The 20,542-nt window shown below is 43.6% G+C and overlaps 1 protein-coding gene across 4 annotated transcripts in view; it reads left to right on the plus strand.

Moving 5' to 3' along the window:
* PATL1 (PAT1 homolog 1, processing body mRNA decay factor) overlaps positions 1-20,542 on the plus strand; it is a 292,622-nt gene that overhangs the window by 221,578 nt on the left and 50,502 nt on the right. For all 4 annotated transcript variants that reach the window (XR_003944007.1, XM_030221195.1, XM_030221217.1 and 1 more), the window contains exon 16: positions 6,709-6,873. Coding sequence is in view for 3 of the 4 variants with exons in the window: in XM_030221195.1 (XP_030077055.1) it covers positions 6,709-6,873 (165 nt within the window). In the remaining variant the exon portion in view is untranslated. The remainder of the gene's footprint in view (positions 1-6,708; positions 6,874-20,542) is intronic.

Raw genomic sequence — 20,542 nt, forward strand, 5'->3', positions numbered from 1 at the left:
AGAAATTAGATCCTTCCCTTAAAATCCTAGAATACAATTTGTATATATACAGGTAATGCATTTGACATACCACTTTTCTGTACATTTTATTTCATAACTATGGCGCTAATCTCCAGGATATTTTTATGTTTCAGTGTTTGTTTGTTTTTATTGATGAATCGATGACTTCTGTTTGTTAGATGCTTTGTGCTTCAATTTGTTACATGCTCCTTTTGTTTATTCAGAGTATTGACTGTCTTTTGGATGACAAATTTCACGTAAACTCAACCTCCCTCCTCCCCTACCCAATCCCTTACAGCAAAATCCCCACCCCCAGGAAAACAAGACCCAGGAGACCAGATGCCTTCTAGTCTCCCAGAGCCTTCACAGCATAGAGGAGCTCCAAACTGCATCCCCCAAACCCTACTTCCATATCCCCCCCCCCCCCCCATAAGGACACTCCATCTTTTACCCACCCTGTCCTCTCCACTAGCCTTTCAGGAGTTCAGTTTATTGAGCAGTAGGCTGCAGCCCACCAGTGACAACACGTGAAGGTAAGAGTCCCAAATAAGCAAATATCTCTGTGTATGCTTATGGGAAGAAGAGGCATCCCAAGTACCTTGTGAAGGCCAGCAATGAACAGCTTATCTTCTGAAGTGTCCACAAAAAAAGCTCACAGGCATTCCCCCATACTTACTCTGAGATGCCCTCAGCAGGCTAGAAAGATTGTTTTTCTTATTGCCAGCTGAAACACTATCTCCCCATTCTCTAGATTCCAAAGCAACAAGTTCCTTTAGTGGCTTCAGATTACCTGCCTGAGTAAAGACATACTCCAGGAGAATCAATCCTCTAAATTCCCACCAATCAAAGACTTGATTCTCCTGTCCAGGCAGAAAATCAACATTACCACAAAGGGAATGGGACTTGATATACCGCCTTTTTGTGGTTTTTGCAAAGTATATACAGGCACTTATTTGTACCTGGAGTGTTAAGTGACTTGCCCGGAGTCCCAAGGAGCTGCAGTGAGAATCGAGCCCAGTTCCCCAGGATCAAAGACCATTGCACTAACCTCTAGTCTTCTCCTCCACTCCACCCCACTCCACCCCACAAAGAGGTAGTAAATCAGTTGTTGCCAGATCCCCTTCCAATAATCAAATAAGAAACTTCTAAGCATCTCATGAAAGACAAAAAAGAACACTGTGACCCCCAAGGAGTGGGAATCGTCTGGTAAGGAGCTTGTAACAAAGAAAGCAGGTGATAGGGCAAGAATAAAGCTCTTTCATAGGAAATATGGGTATAATCCTGGCCACCAGAAAACCAGTCATGTAGATGTTTAAGCAAGCAAGCTTGATTGTAAAGCCTAATGTTGGGAAACCCAGGCCCCCCTACAGTCCAGTTACCAACCATTCAATGATATCTAATTTTAGCCTTCTTGCCCACCTAACAAAATCTAGAAAACAACCAAAAGAGGTGGCTAGAATCCTTGTGTAACAATTTCAGGGGGAGAGTTTGAAGGAGAGAGCCATTTGGGGAGCAGAACTATCTTGAGCAAATTAATCTGACCCAACAGAGAGAAAGTCAAATGATCTGAACAAATTAATCTGACCAACAGAGAAAAGCAATTGATTCCAGGCCTCCAATTGGCGGTATGTCCCCTCTAACAGTTTAGGTGCATTCACCCGATATAATTAACAAGTCCTCATTCCTAACTGTATACCTAAGTACATAAATGTGGTGTTCACCCGTTGAAGGGTAAAACAAGTTTCCCAAAGCTGCTTAACACTGATTTCTGCAAATTAAGCCTAAAGCCTGCCACGTCTCCGTGTTCGGAGAAACACTCCAACAGAGTGGTCAAGGAATTGTGAGGATCTAGCAGGTGTACTAATAGATCATCCGCAAAGGCTGCAAGCTTAAAGTACTGCGTCCCTAGTTCTACCCCTTTGATGTCCGGATTGGCGTAAGCATATCGAATTAAAGGATCTAGTGTTAGGATAAATAGCAATGGAGAAAGCGGGCATCTCTGACGGATTCAATGAAGAATGGGAAGGCCCCTGATAAGAGTTCATTGACCATAATTTTTGCCTGAGGATCAGTATATAGAAGTCGAAGAAAGCCAATAAAACTGTCCTCAAAACTACATACTGAAAACTGAGAATAAAAAATCCCATCACACTCAGTTGAAGACCTTCTCAGCATCAAAGCTCGCTAATATGGAAGGCAGGTCCTCCCACCTCCGACGCTCCAGAGAAGCCAGAGTTCTAGGCATATTTTTAACAATAGAACACCCATTAACAAATCCCACCTGAGCCTCATGCAATAAAGTTGGTAAGAGCCATGCCATCCAAAACTGTGGCCAATAGTTTTTGTCTCCACATTCAACAGCAATAGTGGGCCTTTCCCTGGTTTCAAAAGGGCCACAATATGGGCCATATTCAGCTCACCAGACACATGTTCTGACTCAAGGAGGGCGTTGAATATAGCAGTCGGGCTGGATCACCTCATCCCCCAAGAGCTTGTAGAATTTGGCGCGAAAGCCGTCCGATCCCAGCACCTTAATGTATTAGGCTGCGCATTTTGGTTTGCTATTCACTAAAACAACTTACGAAGTCTTATAAAATATTATAGAAATAATTGGACAGGAATTAGAGAGAAAAGTCTTTTTAATTACCCACCAGCATAGCATCAGACATCAGTTTCAAGTTATAACAAACTTACACAATCTAACATCAGTACCTCTGGTAATTATAAGTAATTAGACTAATTTTGTGAAGAAGGAAGAAAAGTTTGTTCCTCATACAAGGGTCACAGAACAGAGAGAAGGCAGAGAAAGAAAGAATGAATGAAAGAAAGATTCATAGTTGTAGAGAATTAGTTTCTACAAAGGGGTGAAAGTAAAACCCCTTCAGGAAAAACCATAGGCCATTGGACGGATCTGAAACTCTCTCCAAGCATGCCTGGTTTTTCAGAGTTTCTTTGTCTGCAGCGTGGTTTTATAGGCTGTGGTGAGCATCCACCTCTCCTCTACCCTGGACCAATTATAGGTGCTGCATATGGGCTGGAGACTTGTAATTGGGACTTTCATATGTGCTGGAGGCTTGTAATTGGGACTTTCATATGTGCTGGAGGCTTGCAATTGGTCCTTGCCATACCTTTTCTCAGTAAATCACTTTTGTAACAGGGTATACCAGGTATCTGAGTTGCCTTAGCAACATGAGACCCCATCAGAGCATGTGACCAGCCAGAAATTTCTTTATGTGGCTGATAGGAAAAGAGAGATGGGGGATGGGAAATAGTGAAGTATACCTGAAGTAAAACTTAAATTATAGACATTAAGCAATTGACATTGACGCAAAGCCAAAATCACCTCCTCTGTAGTAATGGGTGCAACCAGCTCCTCCTGATCCTTCTGAGGCAAGGAGGGTATATCCAGCCCTTCCGAATATTGCTTTCCACTTGGGCCTTCATGTGCAGGAGTGGTAGTCAGTTATGTCTGCATCAGTATGGAGAAGCCTACCCCGTTTCCCTTAATGTTTGGATTTGATGGGGGTCATCTTTTTTAGAGATCAAGCTTGCTAACAAGCGACCCCCCCCCCTTGTTCCCATGACAATAGAAGCAATATTTATAATAAGCCATGGATTTGGTAGTTCTTTGGTGTAAAAGCGCATTTAACGCAGTTTGGAGTTCCAGGAGGTGTTGTTTATCTGCTCCACTGGCCATCTCACTGTAGCGCCGATGAACCAAACAGACCCGTCTTTCCAACAAAATACTTTTTTTGGTCTTGTGCTCTTTTCTTATGACTTAGCTATAAAGATCAGGCTTTAAAGTCATAGATCTCAGTGGCGACTCATTTCACAAGAGCCAGACATACTCTTGGCTCGCCTTGCCTCCTCATTGGTCTGTATATAGACTTCAGTTGTTCTTTTAATTATGTTTTGTTTCACTTCCCTTCATACTTCCCTTCATTAACACTAGACCGTGTAGGAGGTCCCACAGTATACAATACAAAAAAATAATTACTAGCGGGCCATCCCAGCCACCAGCCCGTCAGAATGAAAGTTTCAATAAGAGAAAGGATTACAAAGCAGTTTACAAAAATGAAAGTGCCACCCCTCCTAGCAGAGCCCTCCCAAACCCCAGCATAGAAAAAATGTCTCACGGAGATTGATCACATATCAACACCCATCCACCCCAACATCCTCATACCCATCCCAGCCACATCTAGGTTCTAAGCATGAAACACACCCAGCCCCCTAGCAAGCCGAAGCATTATTTGTCTCTGAGATTAAATAAAAAAGGTACATAGGTATAAATGTGTTTAAAGATGCGGATTATAGGTAACAAAACACAAATAACCCTGTCTAGGGTCCCTGGTTCCAAATTAGGTGGCTGTGTCCCCCAGCATGAACCCCAGAAGATCACCACTCCTTACTGTCAAGCAAGGTCTGGTCCAAAAGCTACCTATCTTAAAACTACTATATACATATGTCCAAGCTTTAAATGTCCCATCTTGTATCATTCTTCCAGGAGCACTGCCAGGTATGAAGTGTCCCAGCAAGGTTTTTGTCAGCCACCAGAGTCTCAAAGGACCCCAGCTCTCTGCCGCTTAGCAGTGCCAGACCCAGACCAAACCTGAGAAAAAGAGGAAAAGAAAAAAAAACAAACCCTTTTTTGGGGCCATTCAGGCCCAACATGGCCAACGTTCATTGCTCATCCAGCAGTTGCATCCAGACTCAGGGTGTTTCAGCAAGTGTCTCACAGCCACAGACATCCCATAGGTTCACAGTCCTCTAAAACCAACCAAAAACCATCCCAGGCAAATTCGGAGGGGGGGAGGGGTGGGGAACAAAAAAACAAAACAAGAAGGGTGGTTGAAAGAATGCTGGTTAATCCACTGTAAGTCAACAGTAATGATATGCCCCATATAAGAGTAGAGTCCGATGAAAAACAGCATCAAGAAGCACCCTGGGCTTTACCCCTGCCACCTCCTGTTTAATCTGAGGAAAAAATGTGCCTCAGTTGCCATATTAAAAAATAGAGCCTTTGCCTGGTAGATGACCCTCAACCTCATGGGGTGTAACAGCTCAAAGCTAATGTTTTTAGCATTAGGATTGTGCAGATTGGAGCAAAGGTCCTCTTAGCCACTACTCCAGCCGCGTAGTCCTGAAAACATAATACTCGGCTCCCCGATGTGGCTCGCGCAGTATTTTTTTTTTGTTACATTTTGTACCCCGCGCTTTCCCACTCATGGCAGGCTCAGTGCGGCTTACATGGGGCAATGGAGGGGTAAGTGACTTGCCCAGAGTCACAAGGAGCTGCCTGTGCCTGAAGTGGGAATCAAACTCAGTTCCCCAGGACCAAAGTCCACCACCCTAGGCCACTCTTTGTGAGCAGCATTGCGTAAACGCAGGATCACAGGCCATGGCCTGATATTAGAAGTCTGCTGGACCCCAATTCTGTGTGCACGTTCTACCCAAAGGTGGTTGGGAATTGCATTTCTTTCACTAACTACGTCTCTAGTGTGTGGGCTATGTCTCTCGACCCCAGGGATTCAGGGAGACTGATGAAGCGTAAGTTAATTCCATCGGGACCGGTTCTTGAGGTCCTCTTTCTCCTCCAAAGCCGTGATCTTAGATTGAAAGCATGCTTGTGTATTGGTCACTCCCAATACCCTGTCCTCCAGGTCGCTCGTTCGTTGTTGGAACGTGACAGATTCGCAATTAAACTCCACCCAATTTTACCTCCACCCATTCCAGTTTAGCTTTTATGGGCTGTAATTTTTTTCCAGCACAGTTTCCAAGGCTGCAGTGACCTCCATGGTAACTTCTGTGGCCCACATTAAGACATCAAGCTCACCACTGGGATGGAGTGATTAGCAGGCATTGCCATGTTGGATTCCATCAGCTGGCCACGGTCCCTCTCTTTTTGAATGGATTTGCAGCTCTCGGGAAAACAACAGTTCTCATGTGCCACACATAGTGGAGCCAAACCCACTTCAAAATGCGAGAATAAATTAAAAGAAGCTGGTAGGAGGACAGGGGTGTCGGGGGTGAAGGTAGGAGAAGAGCGGATCAGTGTCTTTCCTGCTGCATGGTGTCACATGGTCTCTTCCCAGGAACAAAACACTCTTCTGTTAACTCTGTTCTCCTTGCCAGTCAATCATCCTCCTTAGCGCACTTATTTTCTGTGTGCAACCATTAGTCTCTGCAACTTTATCTCATTAAGCATGAATTTATTAGTATAAAAGTTGCTGGCAGTAATACTTACTATGCTCCTTAAATCTTCCTCTGTCATCAGCTTCTTTGCTTGTCCTCCAGGTTCTTTCATAATATCTAATCTGCTATTTTAATAGCCATATTATCCTTTTTTAACCCATATTTTCAAATATTTTAATTGTCAGTTTCCTCAGTCCATGCCAGTTTCCCTTCCTCTAAAGATGAGCACATGTCCATATCCCTCCTAAGTGTTTTTGGTTATATAGGTTTTGAAAGTTTACTTAGATTAAGGTAAAGAGAGAACAGCAGAGCTAGGTCCAGTGATGAGGAGTGAAAATGTTCCTCTGTGATTTTGTTTGTTTCTGAACGTGAATCATTAGAAGGCATACCTGAAGTCTAGTTTGGTGATGAGTAATAGAATAAGAAATGGAAGGAGGTAGTAGAAAATCCCAATATTGGATAGATGAGTCATTGTTTTATGTGATGTTTTGTTTTTCTCCCTTCTGACTTTTACAGATTCTACCGTGCCTAGTAAGACCTTGTGCTCTTCTTCTGGGTCATTTTTCATCACAGGTAGTGATCAGCCTCTTGCAGCATCTAACTAACTTACCTCAGAATTCCACCTGTATTACTCAGACTGAACCACCAAATCCTCATCTTACAGCTGTGCTCCAGAACAAGGTAACCATAAGATGATGGTAAATGCCTTACTGGTTCTATGAAGCCCATCATCTTGTATCTCACAGATTAGATCTGTTCCCACTAGCTCATATCCAGGGATAAGCAGTGGCTTTCCCAAATCTACTTGGCAAGTAATGGTTTGGGGGCTTTTTTTCTTCAGGAACTTGTTTAAATCTTTTTTTTAAGTTTTAAACAATTTTTATTGAAAACCTGAGTAAAATACATGACAACAATCTTATAGATATATGTTCAACACTTCCAAACATATTCTTCCCCCACCCCTCCACCATCCCCAGACCAAGCAGCAATCAGAATTTGCAGGGTTTGGACTCCTATAACCCTCCAGACTACAAACAGCAACATTTTAATCCCAAACTCTCCCTCACCCTCTATTAACAATTTATTGTATTATGATTCAACAGTTGTTATTGAGGGACACCTGTAAAATACAAATCAGTGTGAAGAAAGGAACTTAACATACCTCAACAATTGAAACCATCAATTCCAGTTTTTAGAATAACCCCTTTAAGCCCCTCTCCCTAACTTCTCCCTCCCTCAACACCTAAAATAATGAAAAGGACAATAATGCTAGACACCTGACGCCCATCCCCCCTACCGACCTCCCCCCTCCCACCTAACTGTAAGCTGAGTAGAACCTCACAGGGAAAAAACCCCCAAAAACATAGCACATGAGAGTTATAGGTCATTAATAATGAGGCTGCGGCCCCTAGGATTTAAAATGGACAAATAGGGGTTCCATATGAGTAAAAAGTTCTTTTTGCGTCTAAGAGTACCCTTCGTCTCCCTGGCCTCCTATAAATCTTTTTTTAAACCCAGTGGTTCTAATTGCTTTCACCGTATCCTCAGATGATAGTGAAGTTCAAGTACATCTGCATTTTCCTCCCAGATTCCTGCATTGGTGGCTCTCGAGTCCACCATGATCTGCTTGGGCATCAGTTTCTGACACCCCATACTCCTTCCAGCTGCTTGTCAGGTACTAGGAAGGTTGCAGCTCGTCTGCATTCTCTTTCCAGCTTCCTCTGTTGTGACTTTCAAGTCCTCCATGATCCACTTGGTTTTCAGCAGCTGACACCCTTTGCTCCTTTCAGCTGTTTGGCAGAAGGTGTGCACCATACTAGTATCTCAGGTTAGTATTTTTCTCCTCATCTCCTTTTATAGACTTTTGTACTTGTACTGAGATGAAGTTTAGTTCTGCCTCTTTGGGCTTACTTGAAGTTCTGTTTTTCCAAGGAATTTGAAAAATTACATTGAAATGTTGTTGTGTTATTTCTGTTGTGAACCTTGAATTATGGAAATTTCTTCCCTTGGAAATAAGATTTGTCTGACCATCTTCAGTTTCATAAGAAACTCAAACTGTGATAAACAGAGAGGATCCGTATATGGCAAGAGGATGGAATAAAAGTATAGAGTAATTCTATTCAACACAAAACATAGATAACTATCACACTTGAAAAAACAAAAGGTATAGAGAGGGAATAGCCTTCATGGATCTAACATACCTCTGTACAAAAGCATGGAATAAACTACCGAATACTATAAAAATAACAAGTGATTTGACAGACTTCAGGAAATTATTGAAAACGCACTTGTTTGAAGAAACTTACAATAAGAATCCTCCTTAACGATTTGATTATTCTGTATCTAAACCAACCACTTACTGATCCCTCTGAATTGATTATATTAATAATAATATCATTGGTCATTATATTTTACTGCTTTTTATTACCGTATTTTTCGGACTATAAGACGCACCGGACCATAAGACGCACCTAGGTTTTAGAGGAGGGAAATAGGAAAAAAAAAATTTTCCTTTTTCCCTCCTCTAAAACCTAGGTGCTCCGGTGCGTCTTGTCCGAGTTTTGGATCGCCGTCCCCTACTTACGCGATGCCATGTTCCCTGGTGGTCTAGTGATGTCGGGGCAGGAAAGAGCCCCCTCTTTCCTGCCCATCGCGCTGCTCTCCGTGCTCCTGACTGCTTCCTGACGGTCTCGGCGAGATTCTCTCGGCGGCCATTTTGAATATCGCCGAGACCGTCAGGAAGCAGTCAGGAGCACGGAGAGCAGTGCGATGGGCAGGAAAGAGGGGGCTCTTTCCTGCCCCGACGTCACTAGACCACCAGGGAACATGGCATCGCGTAAGTAGGGGACGGCGATCCAAAACTCGCTACCTTCGGACTATAAGACGCACCCCCCATTTTCCTCCCAAATTTTGGGGGAAAAAAGTGCGTCTTATAGTCCGAAAAATACGGTATGTGTTATGTAAATCATTCTACAAACATATCTTCCGTATTTCTTACATAGTATTATGTTAAATTAGAACAAACCTCTTACTCTGTTCATAATTATATCTTTTGCAATATAATGTAAGCCACATTGAGCCTGCAAATAGGTGGGATAATGTGGGGTACAAATGCAGCAAATAAATAAATAAGGACAGAGAGATGAGGTGTGACGAAACAGTGGGTTTCTAAGCCTATGAAGTGCATTATTTTACTGATGACGTATTTCTCCAAATTATTTTACTGATGACATGCATTTCTCATAAGTGGCCAGCCAGTGGTGATTGTCTTTTTTTTTTTTGTACCGTAAGTGACAGTTTTCTTGTTCCCGCCTAAACTGTGAGGTAATTTTTTAGTCTCAGCTAGGAAACAGAGGTAAACATCTCTGACCTGAGGCCCTTATGAGACTTAATGAGACCTCATACTTATGAGAGTTAATTTTCCTGAAGCTTCCCAAGCACTTTTTAGGTATTGAACAAGTGTTAGTTTTAATATTAATTCCTGTTTGTTTTATCTGTTGTTGACTGTTAATTTTCCATCTGTTTTATACGGTTCACTTTTCAAATCCTGGTGGTTTGTGTTTTGGGTCTGTGAATGCTTTCTAAGAACTGTGAGTCCCCTAGGAGTGCGGCCCCAATAACCTAGAAATCACTGGGGAATATCTTGAGAGTGGGAGACTCGTCAAGAGGCAAATGAGACCCAGTTGATGGCGTGGAGGGTGCTAGTGTAGAGCACAGACAGCAGGTGCAGGCGGGCCTGAGCTGTGCTGACAACAGACCCTCCAGGTGGCCGCAGGGTTAGCCTCAGGCGGGTGCTAGGCGTTTTGTGACAGGAGGTAATCTGTGTGCAGTAGCAGGTAGAACACTGGCCATCTTTCTGGATGGACCATGCTACTATGTTATGTTTTCAAACAGGTCAGTATTCAAATTCAGGTCAGATTTTGTTTTAAACACCAGCTTTGGTATTTGAATCCTCTACATGTCTGCAGAAGCAATGACTTTGAAGATACATGCACAAGCGGTACTGATATGGCCTTTTTTGCTGTTGTATCTGATAGCTATCCAGATAATTGCTAAGTAGCACCTACTATTCGTAGGCTGAACACCCTTGTTCTACCCCAGCACTATTCCAGTAGCACTGTGGCATTCTGCAAAAGTTTCAAAGCCATTGAAACTCACAGATGGGTCACCCAGCTGGATAGCGGGTTCCTCAGCATCACTCCTCAAAAACCCTTCACTGGACTCTTACCTACCCTGCTAAATACAATAAGAACATAACATAAGACTATCTCATCTTCCTCCTCCCTTTCACATCCATACTCTCAGATATGCTGTTCATTTATGCTGTCTTGACATTTTCCTCTTAAAGCCATTCTTAATCTACTCTGATTTAGCATTGTATACAAACAGGCCTTTGCAAAAGACTCCAGTGATCTGTTCCTGTCCAAATGCGTTACAATAACATTCATTGCCTTGGACATCAAAGCAGTTTACAGATAGTCATAGCAGATAGGTGGTTAGGAACAGGCAATCCAAAAGGATGAAAAAAGGGTGTAAGCCTATGTCTTTGAATAACTTAAGATCCCTGGATACAGGATAGGTTCTATGTGATTGGAGGAATGTAGATATAATCCCACTCTACAAAAGCAATAACAAAGAATAGGAGGGAACATATAGGCCAGTAAGCCTCCCCTTGGTGGTGGTTTTATGGTTTATTTTTATATACTGCCTTTCTTTAAATAATAACAAGCCAGTTCACAAGTAAAACTAAACAGGAGAATATAACTTAATAAGAAAGGAAATCCAATTCATATAGGAGAGAGAAAAAATGTATTGGGGATGCTGCTGAAGGAAAGAATGGTAAACTTTTGACAGTCCACTGGATTGCAAGATCCTAAGCAACATGGTTTTGCCAGAGGCAGATTACGCCAAACAAATCTGATTAAATTTTTTGACTGATCAGCGAACTAGTTAAAGGGCATGTGATGATGTACTTGGCTTTCAGCAAAGTTTTTGATACATTTCTTAATTGGATGCTTATAAATAAATTGACCAGCCTGGGGATGGATAAAAAAATTGGTTAATAGTTAAATGACAGAGGATAGTTGTAAATGGACACGGATTAGAATAAAGTGAGTAGTGGAGTGATTCAGTAGTTGGTCTTGGGGCAATCTGCAAAATTTTTTTTGTTCTTTTGATTGCTGTCCAAATAAGCTATTGAATCAGTCTTCACCAGTGATTCTTCACTGGATCACAACACTTACGAATTGTATGTTGCAATCAGGTTTTTATTCAGAATCTTTAGGCAGGACACTTTTAACTCCTATTGCGAAGTTGCCCAATCTAGATCTAGTTGAACAATCTATACATGTAGGCCAATAGTTAATGTTCCACTGTTTGCCAAATTAGTGAATTCTTTGGTTCCTTAACAATTGACAGAATATTTAGATACATTTTCAGTTTTGAATTCTTTTCAACATGATTTCAGGAGCTTTCATAGCACTAAAACAATGCTTCTTGTTATGGTTGCTAAAGCTACGACGGTTATCAGCAGCAGTGGACAAGATATGTTGTTGCAGTTTGATTTGTCACATTTGATAAGGTGGACCATGAACTTCTCTTCTTTAGACTGGAATGGGTGAAACAGTCCTAGAATAGTTTAGAAAGTTTTTGGTTAACCGTTCTTATGCAGTGAAAAGAGAAGGTATGCTTTCTCATTTTTGGCATCCACTTTGTGGGATACCTCACAGCTCTCCTTTGTCCCCCATTTTGTTTAGTATCTTCATGTGTTCTTTGGACACACTGTTGTTGGACCTGTATTCATTTGCCAATGATATTTTTATCATTATGACCATACGTATGGACATGATCTTACTACAATCAAAAGTTTTATCCTGCATTAAGAAGATTGAATTTTGGTCTAATCAAAATTGATTCAATTCAGCTAAAACAAAAATTCTATGGTTGGGAAATGGATGGCAGAAAGCTCCAACCTCTATTTGTTTGAATAATAATGAGTTCCTGAATATTGTAAACTCATCTAAATTTTGTGCTTTGTATTAAATTCAGCTCTGGCCTGTGAAGCCCAAATTAATAATTTGTATAAGAAGTGGGGTTTTTTGTTTGTTTTTGAGAGGTTTTATTTTTAAAATTAAGGCAACTGAAGACCATTCATCCTTACTTCCATGAGAGCCAATTAGCAGTGTTGGTCCAGGCTTTGGTTATATCTCAGTTGGACTAATCTAACTCCTTATATTCTGGGATTTCAGGTATTCTCATGAAAAGATTACTACTTTTGCAGAATACGGCTGTTAGATTGATTTGTAAAGAAAAGGTTTGAAATGTTTCACTGTTGTTGGTTTCTGTTCACTGGCTTCTTACTAAAGCACAAATCTTATTTAAATTAGCTTGCTTCATGTTTAAAATTTTACATGGTTTGGCTCCAGAAATTTTGACTCGGTGGTATTTCCTTAAGAAAAGTTTCCAGGTCAAAAGATTCCTATCTGTTAATATTTTCATATTTTAAGAGTGTTCAGCTGAAAAAGATATTGGCATCATCTTTTTCATATTCAGCTGTTGCGATCTGGAATAAGCTTCCTTTACCAATGAAGAAACAGACCTCCTCTTATTCTTTTTGCAGAAGTTTTAAAACCTATGTTTTCTAACAGTTCTTGAATAAGGTCAATTTGTATATTTTATTTTCATATATGTAATTGTAGTTCAGTATTTTATTGTAAACCGCTCTGGACTCTTTTGGAGAGAAAGCAGTCTGTAAGCCCAAGCGTTATGCTGGCTGCTCTGCGCATGCCACAAAGGCCCAGCTGTCAAAACAACCCCCCCCCCCCCCCCCCACAAACACGTGTGTTTCGGGAGGGGGCAAAGGCACTCGTCATGAGCGTCCTGTATGGACGCCTTGCCCCCCCCCCCCCCCTGCACGAAAAATCTCCAATTTTAGCAGCCCCGGGCCGGCCCTCCTCCCTTCCTGTATTCTCCCACACTAGCTCCGCCTCCTGCCATGCTCCGGTCCCGTGCCCCGCCCCCGCCGCCCCCCCTTTGGTCGTGGCTGCCGCTCCCCCCGTCCAACGACCACCCCCCTTTGCCTTACCGGCCCGTGCAGCGCCTCTCACCTCTGCTGCATGGGCAAGAACAGCTGATCGGCGAGTCAGAAGGCCTCCTCAGACGTCCCTTCTTTCTTCCTGGGCCCGCCCTCCTCTGACGTAGATGGCCTCACCGTGATGGCCATTGTCTCGACCTCGTTCTCTTCTCTTCCTGCTCACCTTCTAATTTCTGCACCTCAGTCCTTCCTATCTCAGATCATCACCTAATCACCCTCACACTTCATCACCCTCCCCCTCAACCTCGCCCAACTATAACCACTGCCTTCAGGAATCTCCAAGCTGTCGACCCCCCTACCCTATCCTCTCACATCTCCAATCTCTTCCCGTCCATCTCGTCTTCTGAATCTGTCGACACGGCTGTCTCTACCTACAATGAAATTCTCTCCATTGCTCTGGATACCCTAGCACCATCTGTCTCTCGCCCCACTAAGCGCATTAATCCTCAGCCCTGGTTAACCCCTTGCATCCGTTACCTTCGCTCCTGCACCCGATCTGCTGAACGACTCTGGAGGAAATCTCGCACCCTGTCAGAATTCACCCATTACAAATTCATGCTATCCTCCTTCCAGTCCTCCCTATTCCTTGCCAAACAGGAATATTATTCTCAATTAACCAATTCTCTTGGCTCCAACCCTCGTCGCCTCTTCACAACCCTCAACTCCCTACTTAAAGTGCCCTCCGCTCCCCCCCCCCCCCCCCCTCACTCTCTCCTCAAACACTAGCGGGACTACTTCCGCGATAAAGTGCAGAAGATAAACCTTGAATTCACCTCCAAGCCTTCTCCTCCCTGTGACTTCTTAACCCACTCCCTCAACCAACCTAACCTGTCCTCCTCCTCCTCCTTCCCTGAGCTCACCGAAGAGGAAACTGCTCGCCTTCTTTCTTCCTCTAAGTGCACCACCTGTTCCTCTGACCCCATTCCCACCAATCTGCTTACCAACATCTCTCCTACAGTTAACCCCTCAATCTGTCACATCCTCAACCTCTCTCTCTCCACTGCTACTGTCCCTGACACCTTCAAGCACGCTGTAGTCATTCCACTTCTCAAAAAACCATCACTTGACCCCACCTGCCCCTCCAATTACCGCCCCATCTCCCTTCTACCCTTCCTCTCCAAATTACTTGAACGCGCTGTCCACAGCCGCTGCCTTGATTTCCTCTCCTCTCAGGCCATCCTTGATCCGCTTCAATCCGGCTTTCGCCCACTACACTCAACAGAAACAGCTCTCTCCAAAGTCTGCAATGACCTGTTCCTTGCCAAATCCAAAGGTCACTACTCCATCCTTATCCTCCTCGACTTATCTGCTGCCTTTGACACCGTCAATCATAATTTACTTCTTGACACACTGTCCTCATTTGGGTTCCAGGGCCCCGTCCTCTCCTGGTTCTCCTCATATCTTTCCCAACGCACCTTCAGAGTATTTTCTAATGGCTCTTCTTCCACCCCCGTCCCACTCTCTGTTGGGGTTCCTCAAGGATCTGTCCTTGGACCGCTTCTTTTCTTGATATACACCTCTTCCCTGGGCTCACTGATCTCATCACATGGTTTCCAGTACCATCTCTATGCCGATGACACCCAGCTCTACCTCTCCACTCCCGACATCACAGTCGAAACCCAGGCCAAAGTCTTGGCCTGCCTCTCAGATATCGCCGCCTGGATGTCCAACCGTCATCTGAAACTGAACATGGCAAAGACTGAGCCCCTTGTCTTCCCACCCAAACCCTCCTCTCCTCTTCCCCCACTCTCTGTCTCTGTTGACAACGCCCTCATCCTCCCCGTCTCGTCAGCCCACAATCTCGGAGTCATTTTCGACTCCTCCCTCTCCTTCTCTGCCCATATCCAGCAGACAGCTAAGACCTGTCGCTTCTTCCTCTATAATATTAGCAAAATCCGCCCATTCCTCTCTGAACAGACCACCCGAACCCTCGTCCACTCACTCGTTACCTCTCGTCTTGACTATTGCAACCTTCTCCTTGCTGGTCTCCCACTTAGCCACCTATCCCCCCTTCAATCTGTCCAAAATTCCGCTGCACGTCTTATCTACCGCGTGAACCGATACTCTCATATCACCCCTCTCCTCAAGTCGCTTCACTGGCTCCCGATTCGCTACCATATTCAGTTCAAGCTTCTCCTAATGACCTTCAAATGCACTCAATCTGCAGCCCCCCATTACCTCTCTACCCTCCTCTCCCCCTATGTCCCCACCCGTAACCTCCGCTCTCAGGACAAATCACTCCTATCTGTACCCTTCTCCACCACCGCTAACTCCAGACTCCGTCCCTTCTGCCTCGCATCACCTTATGCCTGGAACAGACTCCCCGAGCCCATACGCCATGCGCCCTCCCTGCCCATCTTCAAGTCCTTACTCAAAACCCATCTCTTCTCCCTTGCTTTTGGCGCCTAACCACCTTCCCCATTCATGATACACTGACTACACTGACTACATAGTTTGTTACCTTTAGATTGTAAGCTCTCTTGAGCAGGGACTGTCCTTCCCCATGTTTTAACTTGTACAGCGCTGCATAACCCTAGTAGCGCTATAGAAATGCTAAGTAGTAGTAGTAGTACTTTGTACCAGGAAACCAGAAATCACCTGTTTTCTTCACTCTGGTGAGTTAAGATTTTACCTATAGTTCCTGAGTTGGTTAAATGCTGTTCTTGGTATAGGAGCCAGTGAACAGCATCAGGGCACTGCACTACATATGTTAGGTCCTTTGAAAGTGCCTCTTTATTGTTCCCATATTCTTATAAACCTTTCATTTAGAGAACTTTGAGTTCCCTCAGGTTTTTTGACAAAGAGCAGTTACTTAAAAAAACCAAACACATATACACCCTGAAGGTTTCCCTGACTTCATTTGTGGAAATTTTCCTTTTTTCAGCATCTTTACAAAAGAGTGTAGTATAGAGTCAAGCTTAGTACCATTGGCTCCTTGTTTCAGGAAGAAATTTTTCTGAGGCTAGTGCACTGTTTGTATGTCTCTCCAGGTCTTCATGGTAACCATGGAAGAGTCAGTGCTGCCATGGTGGGATTTTCTCCAGGTGCAGTGTTTATAGGACTTTGAGAGCAGAATAGTTTTATTCTGGAAGGTGGCTGGCTTTCAGCCTGAAGGTCACAGGTTCAAGGCTGGTTTGTGCATGATATTAGAAACTTGAGAAATTCGGCTCTGTTCTCATGAAGAATTGGCTTAGGCATTGGACAGCTGATGTAGTTTCTAAGTCACATTTAGCAAGCTACCTTTTAGAGGCAGACTTCTGTTTAGAGAAGATCTAGAGAAGCTGGTTAAAAACCAAGGAACTCCAAGCCTCAGAGATTGCCAGAGGACAAGCCTAAAGATTCTTTTAAATTCTTTTTCGTCTTAGTTTTCGTGAGGCCAAGTGCTGTAGACCAGGTAAATCTAAGGGTTCCCATTTCAACAAAGACGAGCCTTCTTTCATGCTGACAGAAAGAACTGTGCTTCAGACTCCAGGTCTACCAACGCCTTCTGCACCTCCCAATGATGAGGTTTCTGTTCAATTCTTGGGTTTCATCGTAGTAGGACTCCTCTCCAGGTTCCATGAGGATTGGACCAAAATTTACCTTACACCAATTTGTCTTGGAAATAATAAAGCAGGATTACAAACTGGAGTTCGCCCATTCATTACAGATTTTTTTTCTTCGAATCTGCATTAAAGCTCCAGCCTAAATGTCAAGCAGATCAAGCCATCTTGCAAATGCTTCTTCATTTAGGCACAGTGGAGACTGTCCCCAGATGTGATTGAGAAATAGGAAGTTATTCCATTTACTTTGTAGTTCCAAAGAAGGGGAAATCCTTCCACCTGGTTTGACTTCAAAAAGACTCAACAAAGTGTTAAAGGTTCAACATTTCACAATGCACACATTACAGTGTGTAATAGTTACAGTCCAGCAGGGAGAGTTTCTAACCTCCCTGAATCCCAAGGAAGTGTACTTTGATATTCCTATTTGACCTCCCTACAGAAGATTTCCGTGATTTGCAATCCTTGGAGAACATTATCAGTTTATGTCCATGCTATTCAATCTATCCACATCACCAAGGACATTTTCCCAAGGTCATGGTAGTGGTGGCAGCCTTCCTTCACAAGGATGGAATTCAGGTTCATCCATACATTGATGATTGGCTGATTTGCATCTCTTCCTATCAAGAGAATCTGCATGTTTCATCCAAGATAGTTTCTCTTCAATCCTTAGGATTGGTAATCAATTTCATCAAGAGTCAGTTGTTTCTAACACACATCTTGGAGTATCTGGGAGTGATATTCAACATTGTCTTAGGAAAGACATTTCTTTCTCTTGCTCATCAGCAAAAGATTCACACTCAAGTCAGGATCTACTTTCCCTTCCATGTCCCAGGGTCTAGGACTATATTCAAGTTCTGGGCACAATGTCCTCTGCTTTGGACGTTCTTCCATGGGCCAGATTCCACATTGGACCACTTCAACGGTCCCTTTTCAGCTGTCCATCTCTCATGGACCCTTCAAGCCAAACTGAACGGGTGGATTCAGTGCAGCCTTCCCCTGACAATTCAGAAATGGCTTGTAGTCACAACAGATGTCAGCTTATTCAGCTTCAGAGCTCTTTGCTTCAGTCAGTCCAAGGCTGATGGTCTGCAATTGAAGTCTCTTGGTACATCAACCAAGTAGAGCTCAGAGCCATTCAAAAAGCATTGTTTTTCTTTTGCTCATCATCTTTGAGTGAAGCCAGTGAAGATTCTCTCCTACACCATGACAGCGGTTTCCTGTGTCATCAGGCAGTGGGGAGTCATGATTGTTCATCTAGCCAGAGATTCGGCTTCAGAGCTCTTTGTCTGCTTTAGTCAGTCCAAGGCTGATGGTCTGCAATTGAAGTCTCTTGGTACATCAACCAAGTAGAGCTCAGAGCCATTCAAAAAGCATTGTTTTTCTTTTGCTCATCATCTTTGAGTGAAGCCAGTGAAGATTCTCTCCGACACCATGACAGCGGTTTCCCGTGTCATCAGGCAGTGGGGAGTCATGATTGTTCATCTAGCTAGAGATTCTTTTCTGTTAGGTTGATGCCCACATTCTTCTAATTTCAGCAGCTCCTATTGCAGGAACTCTGAATACTCAAGTGGATTTTCTCAACAAACTTTCTCCTGATCTGGGGAAGTAGCAGTTACTGACAAAAGCATTCCATCTGATTACATCACGTTGGGGAGTTCTGGGTATAGATCTAATGGCATCTAGAAGGATTTCTCAAGTCCACAGATTCTTCAGCCATTGGAAGGACCCCAGTGTGAAAGGTCTGGATTCTCTTTTACAGCAGTGACAAACAAGCCACCTATATGTTTTCCTCCATGGCTAATGTTAAGCAGAAAACTTTGCATTGCTCATCATCCAGACTTTAGTAAAATGGGGGAATACCTGAGGAAGGAGCTGATGGGCTGGGAGGATGTAAGAGAAGTGGAAGGACAGTGGTCCAGGCTGAAAGAAGCTATAAATATGGCCACAAACCTTTATGTAAGGAGAGTAAATAAAAGCAAGAGAAAAAGGAAACCGATATGGTTCTCCAAGCAAGTGGCTGAGAAAATAAAGGGTAAAGAGTTGGCGTTCCTGAAATACAGAAAAACTCAAGAAGAGGAACACGGAGAGGAATACCGGATGAAACTGAAAGAAGCCAAGAGAGAGATACGTCTGGCGAAAGCGCAAGCGGAAGAACAAATGGCTAGAAATGTAAGGAGGGGTGACAAAAATGTTTTCAGGTATATTAGTGAAAGGAGGAAGACTAAAACGGGAATTGTGAGACTGAAAGATGCTGCGACCCACTATGTAGATAATGATGAAGAAAAAGCAAATTTGCTAAATAGATACTTTTGTTCTGTCTTCACAGAAGAAAATCCTGGAGAAGGACTGCAATTGATTGGCAAAAGTACATATGAGAATGGAGTGGATATAGCACCGTTCACGGAAGAGTGTGTGTAAGAACAACTTCAAAATCTAAAGGGGGACAAAGCCGTGGGACCGGACGGGATCCACCCCAGGATATTGAGGGAGCTCAGAGAGGTACTGGCCATAGGCGGTCGGTGGCTCAACTGTTTGGGGAGGCTAAAGGGGGTGGGATTAGGGGTGGAGCCAGGGGCGGAGCTTATATCCATAATTGTCTGACAACACACAGAAAAAAAATAAGTAAAAATAAAAGTCACAATTAATACCTTTTATTAAATTTAGATATTAAAATATGTATCATATGTCAAAGAATAAAGTGGTTGCTCAAAGCACATACTAACCACAGTTGCTCAACTGCAAAACACTATGCACAAATTTGTGCAAAAACACGCTCAGAACCTTACATTATATAGCAATGGCATCACCATTAACAGAGTAAGAGGTTCAGCATATTGTTACAATTAATGTACAAGAATAACAGGTAGGTAGGGTAAATAAAATGATAATACATAATATACAAGTGAGAGTAGGAAAAAAATGTAATGCTCAATAATGATATGATAAAATAAAATTATACCCCCACCATCCAACATCACCCTCTGCCACTGTACCCCCCCATCCATCTGGCATCACCCTTGATCACTGTGCCCCTACCACCCGCTCTCTCCACCACCGTTGCCCTCTGTGCACTCTCCATCATCCATCATTGTTCTGTCTCCTCCCACTACCATCCAGCACTGCCCTCTGTGCACTCTTCCCCCACCACTATCCAACACTGCCCCTCTGTCTTTCCCCCTCACCTTCACCCTTTGTGCACTCTTCACCCATCTCCATTAGGTACTGCTCTCTGTGCACAATCCCCTCCTACCATCCAGTATTATTATTATTTATTACATTTGTTGCCCTCTGTGCTATCCTCCCACTATTGCCCTCTGTCTCCTCACCATCAACCAAGGACTAGCATCAGTGCACTCTCCCCCCACCCCTACTATTATCTTCTGTCACTCCCTGGATCTCTTTTTTTACCTCAAACACCCTCCTTCTCAGTTGGCACTGGCAGAAACAATAAATAGAAGCCACGTACATCACCACTGCCCTGTGGAAGCTGCTGCCGATTCTGCCAATCCCCTACAGCTTGCTTCGGCCTGAGTGGCGCTGACAGCATGACGTGCCCCGCCTCCTCTGACCAGCCTTCCTGCTTCCGCGAGGGCTGGACGTATGATAAGGAAGGCTGGTCAGAGGAGGCGGGGCACGTCATGCCGTCAGCATCAGGCCAAAGCCCCGAAGCAAGCTATAGTACGATGTTGGCATGCCTGTGCCTCTACCGGCAGCA

Source organism: Microcaecilia unicolor, chromosome 1, assembly GCF_901765095.1.
Source record: "Microcaecilia unicolor chromosome 1, aMicUni1.1, whole genome shotgun sequence".
Classification (NCBI taxonomy): Eukaryota; Metazoa; Chordata; class Amphibia; order Gymnophiona; family Siphonopidae; genus Microcaecilia; species Microcaecilia unicolor.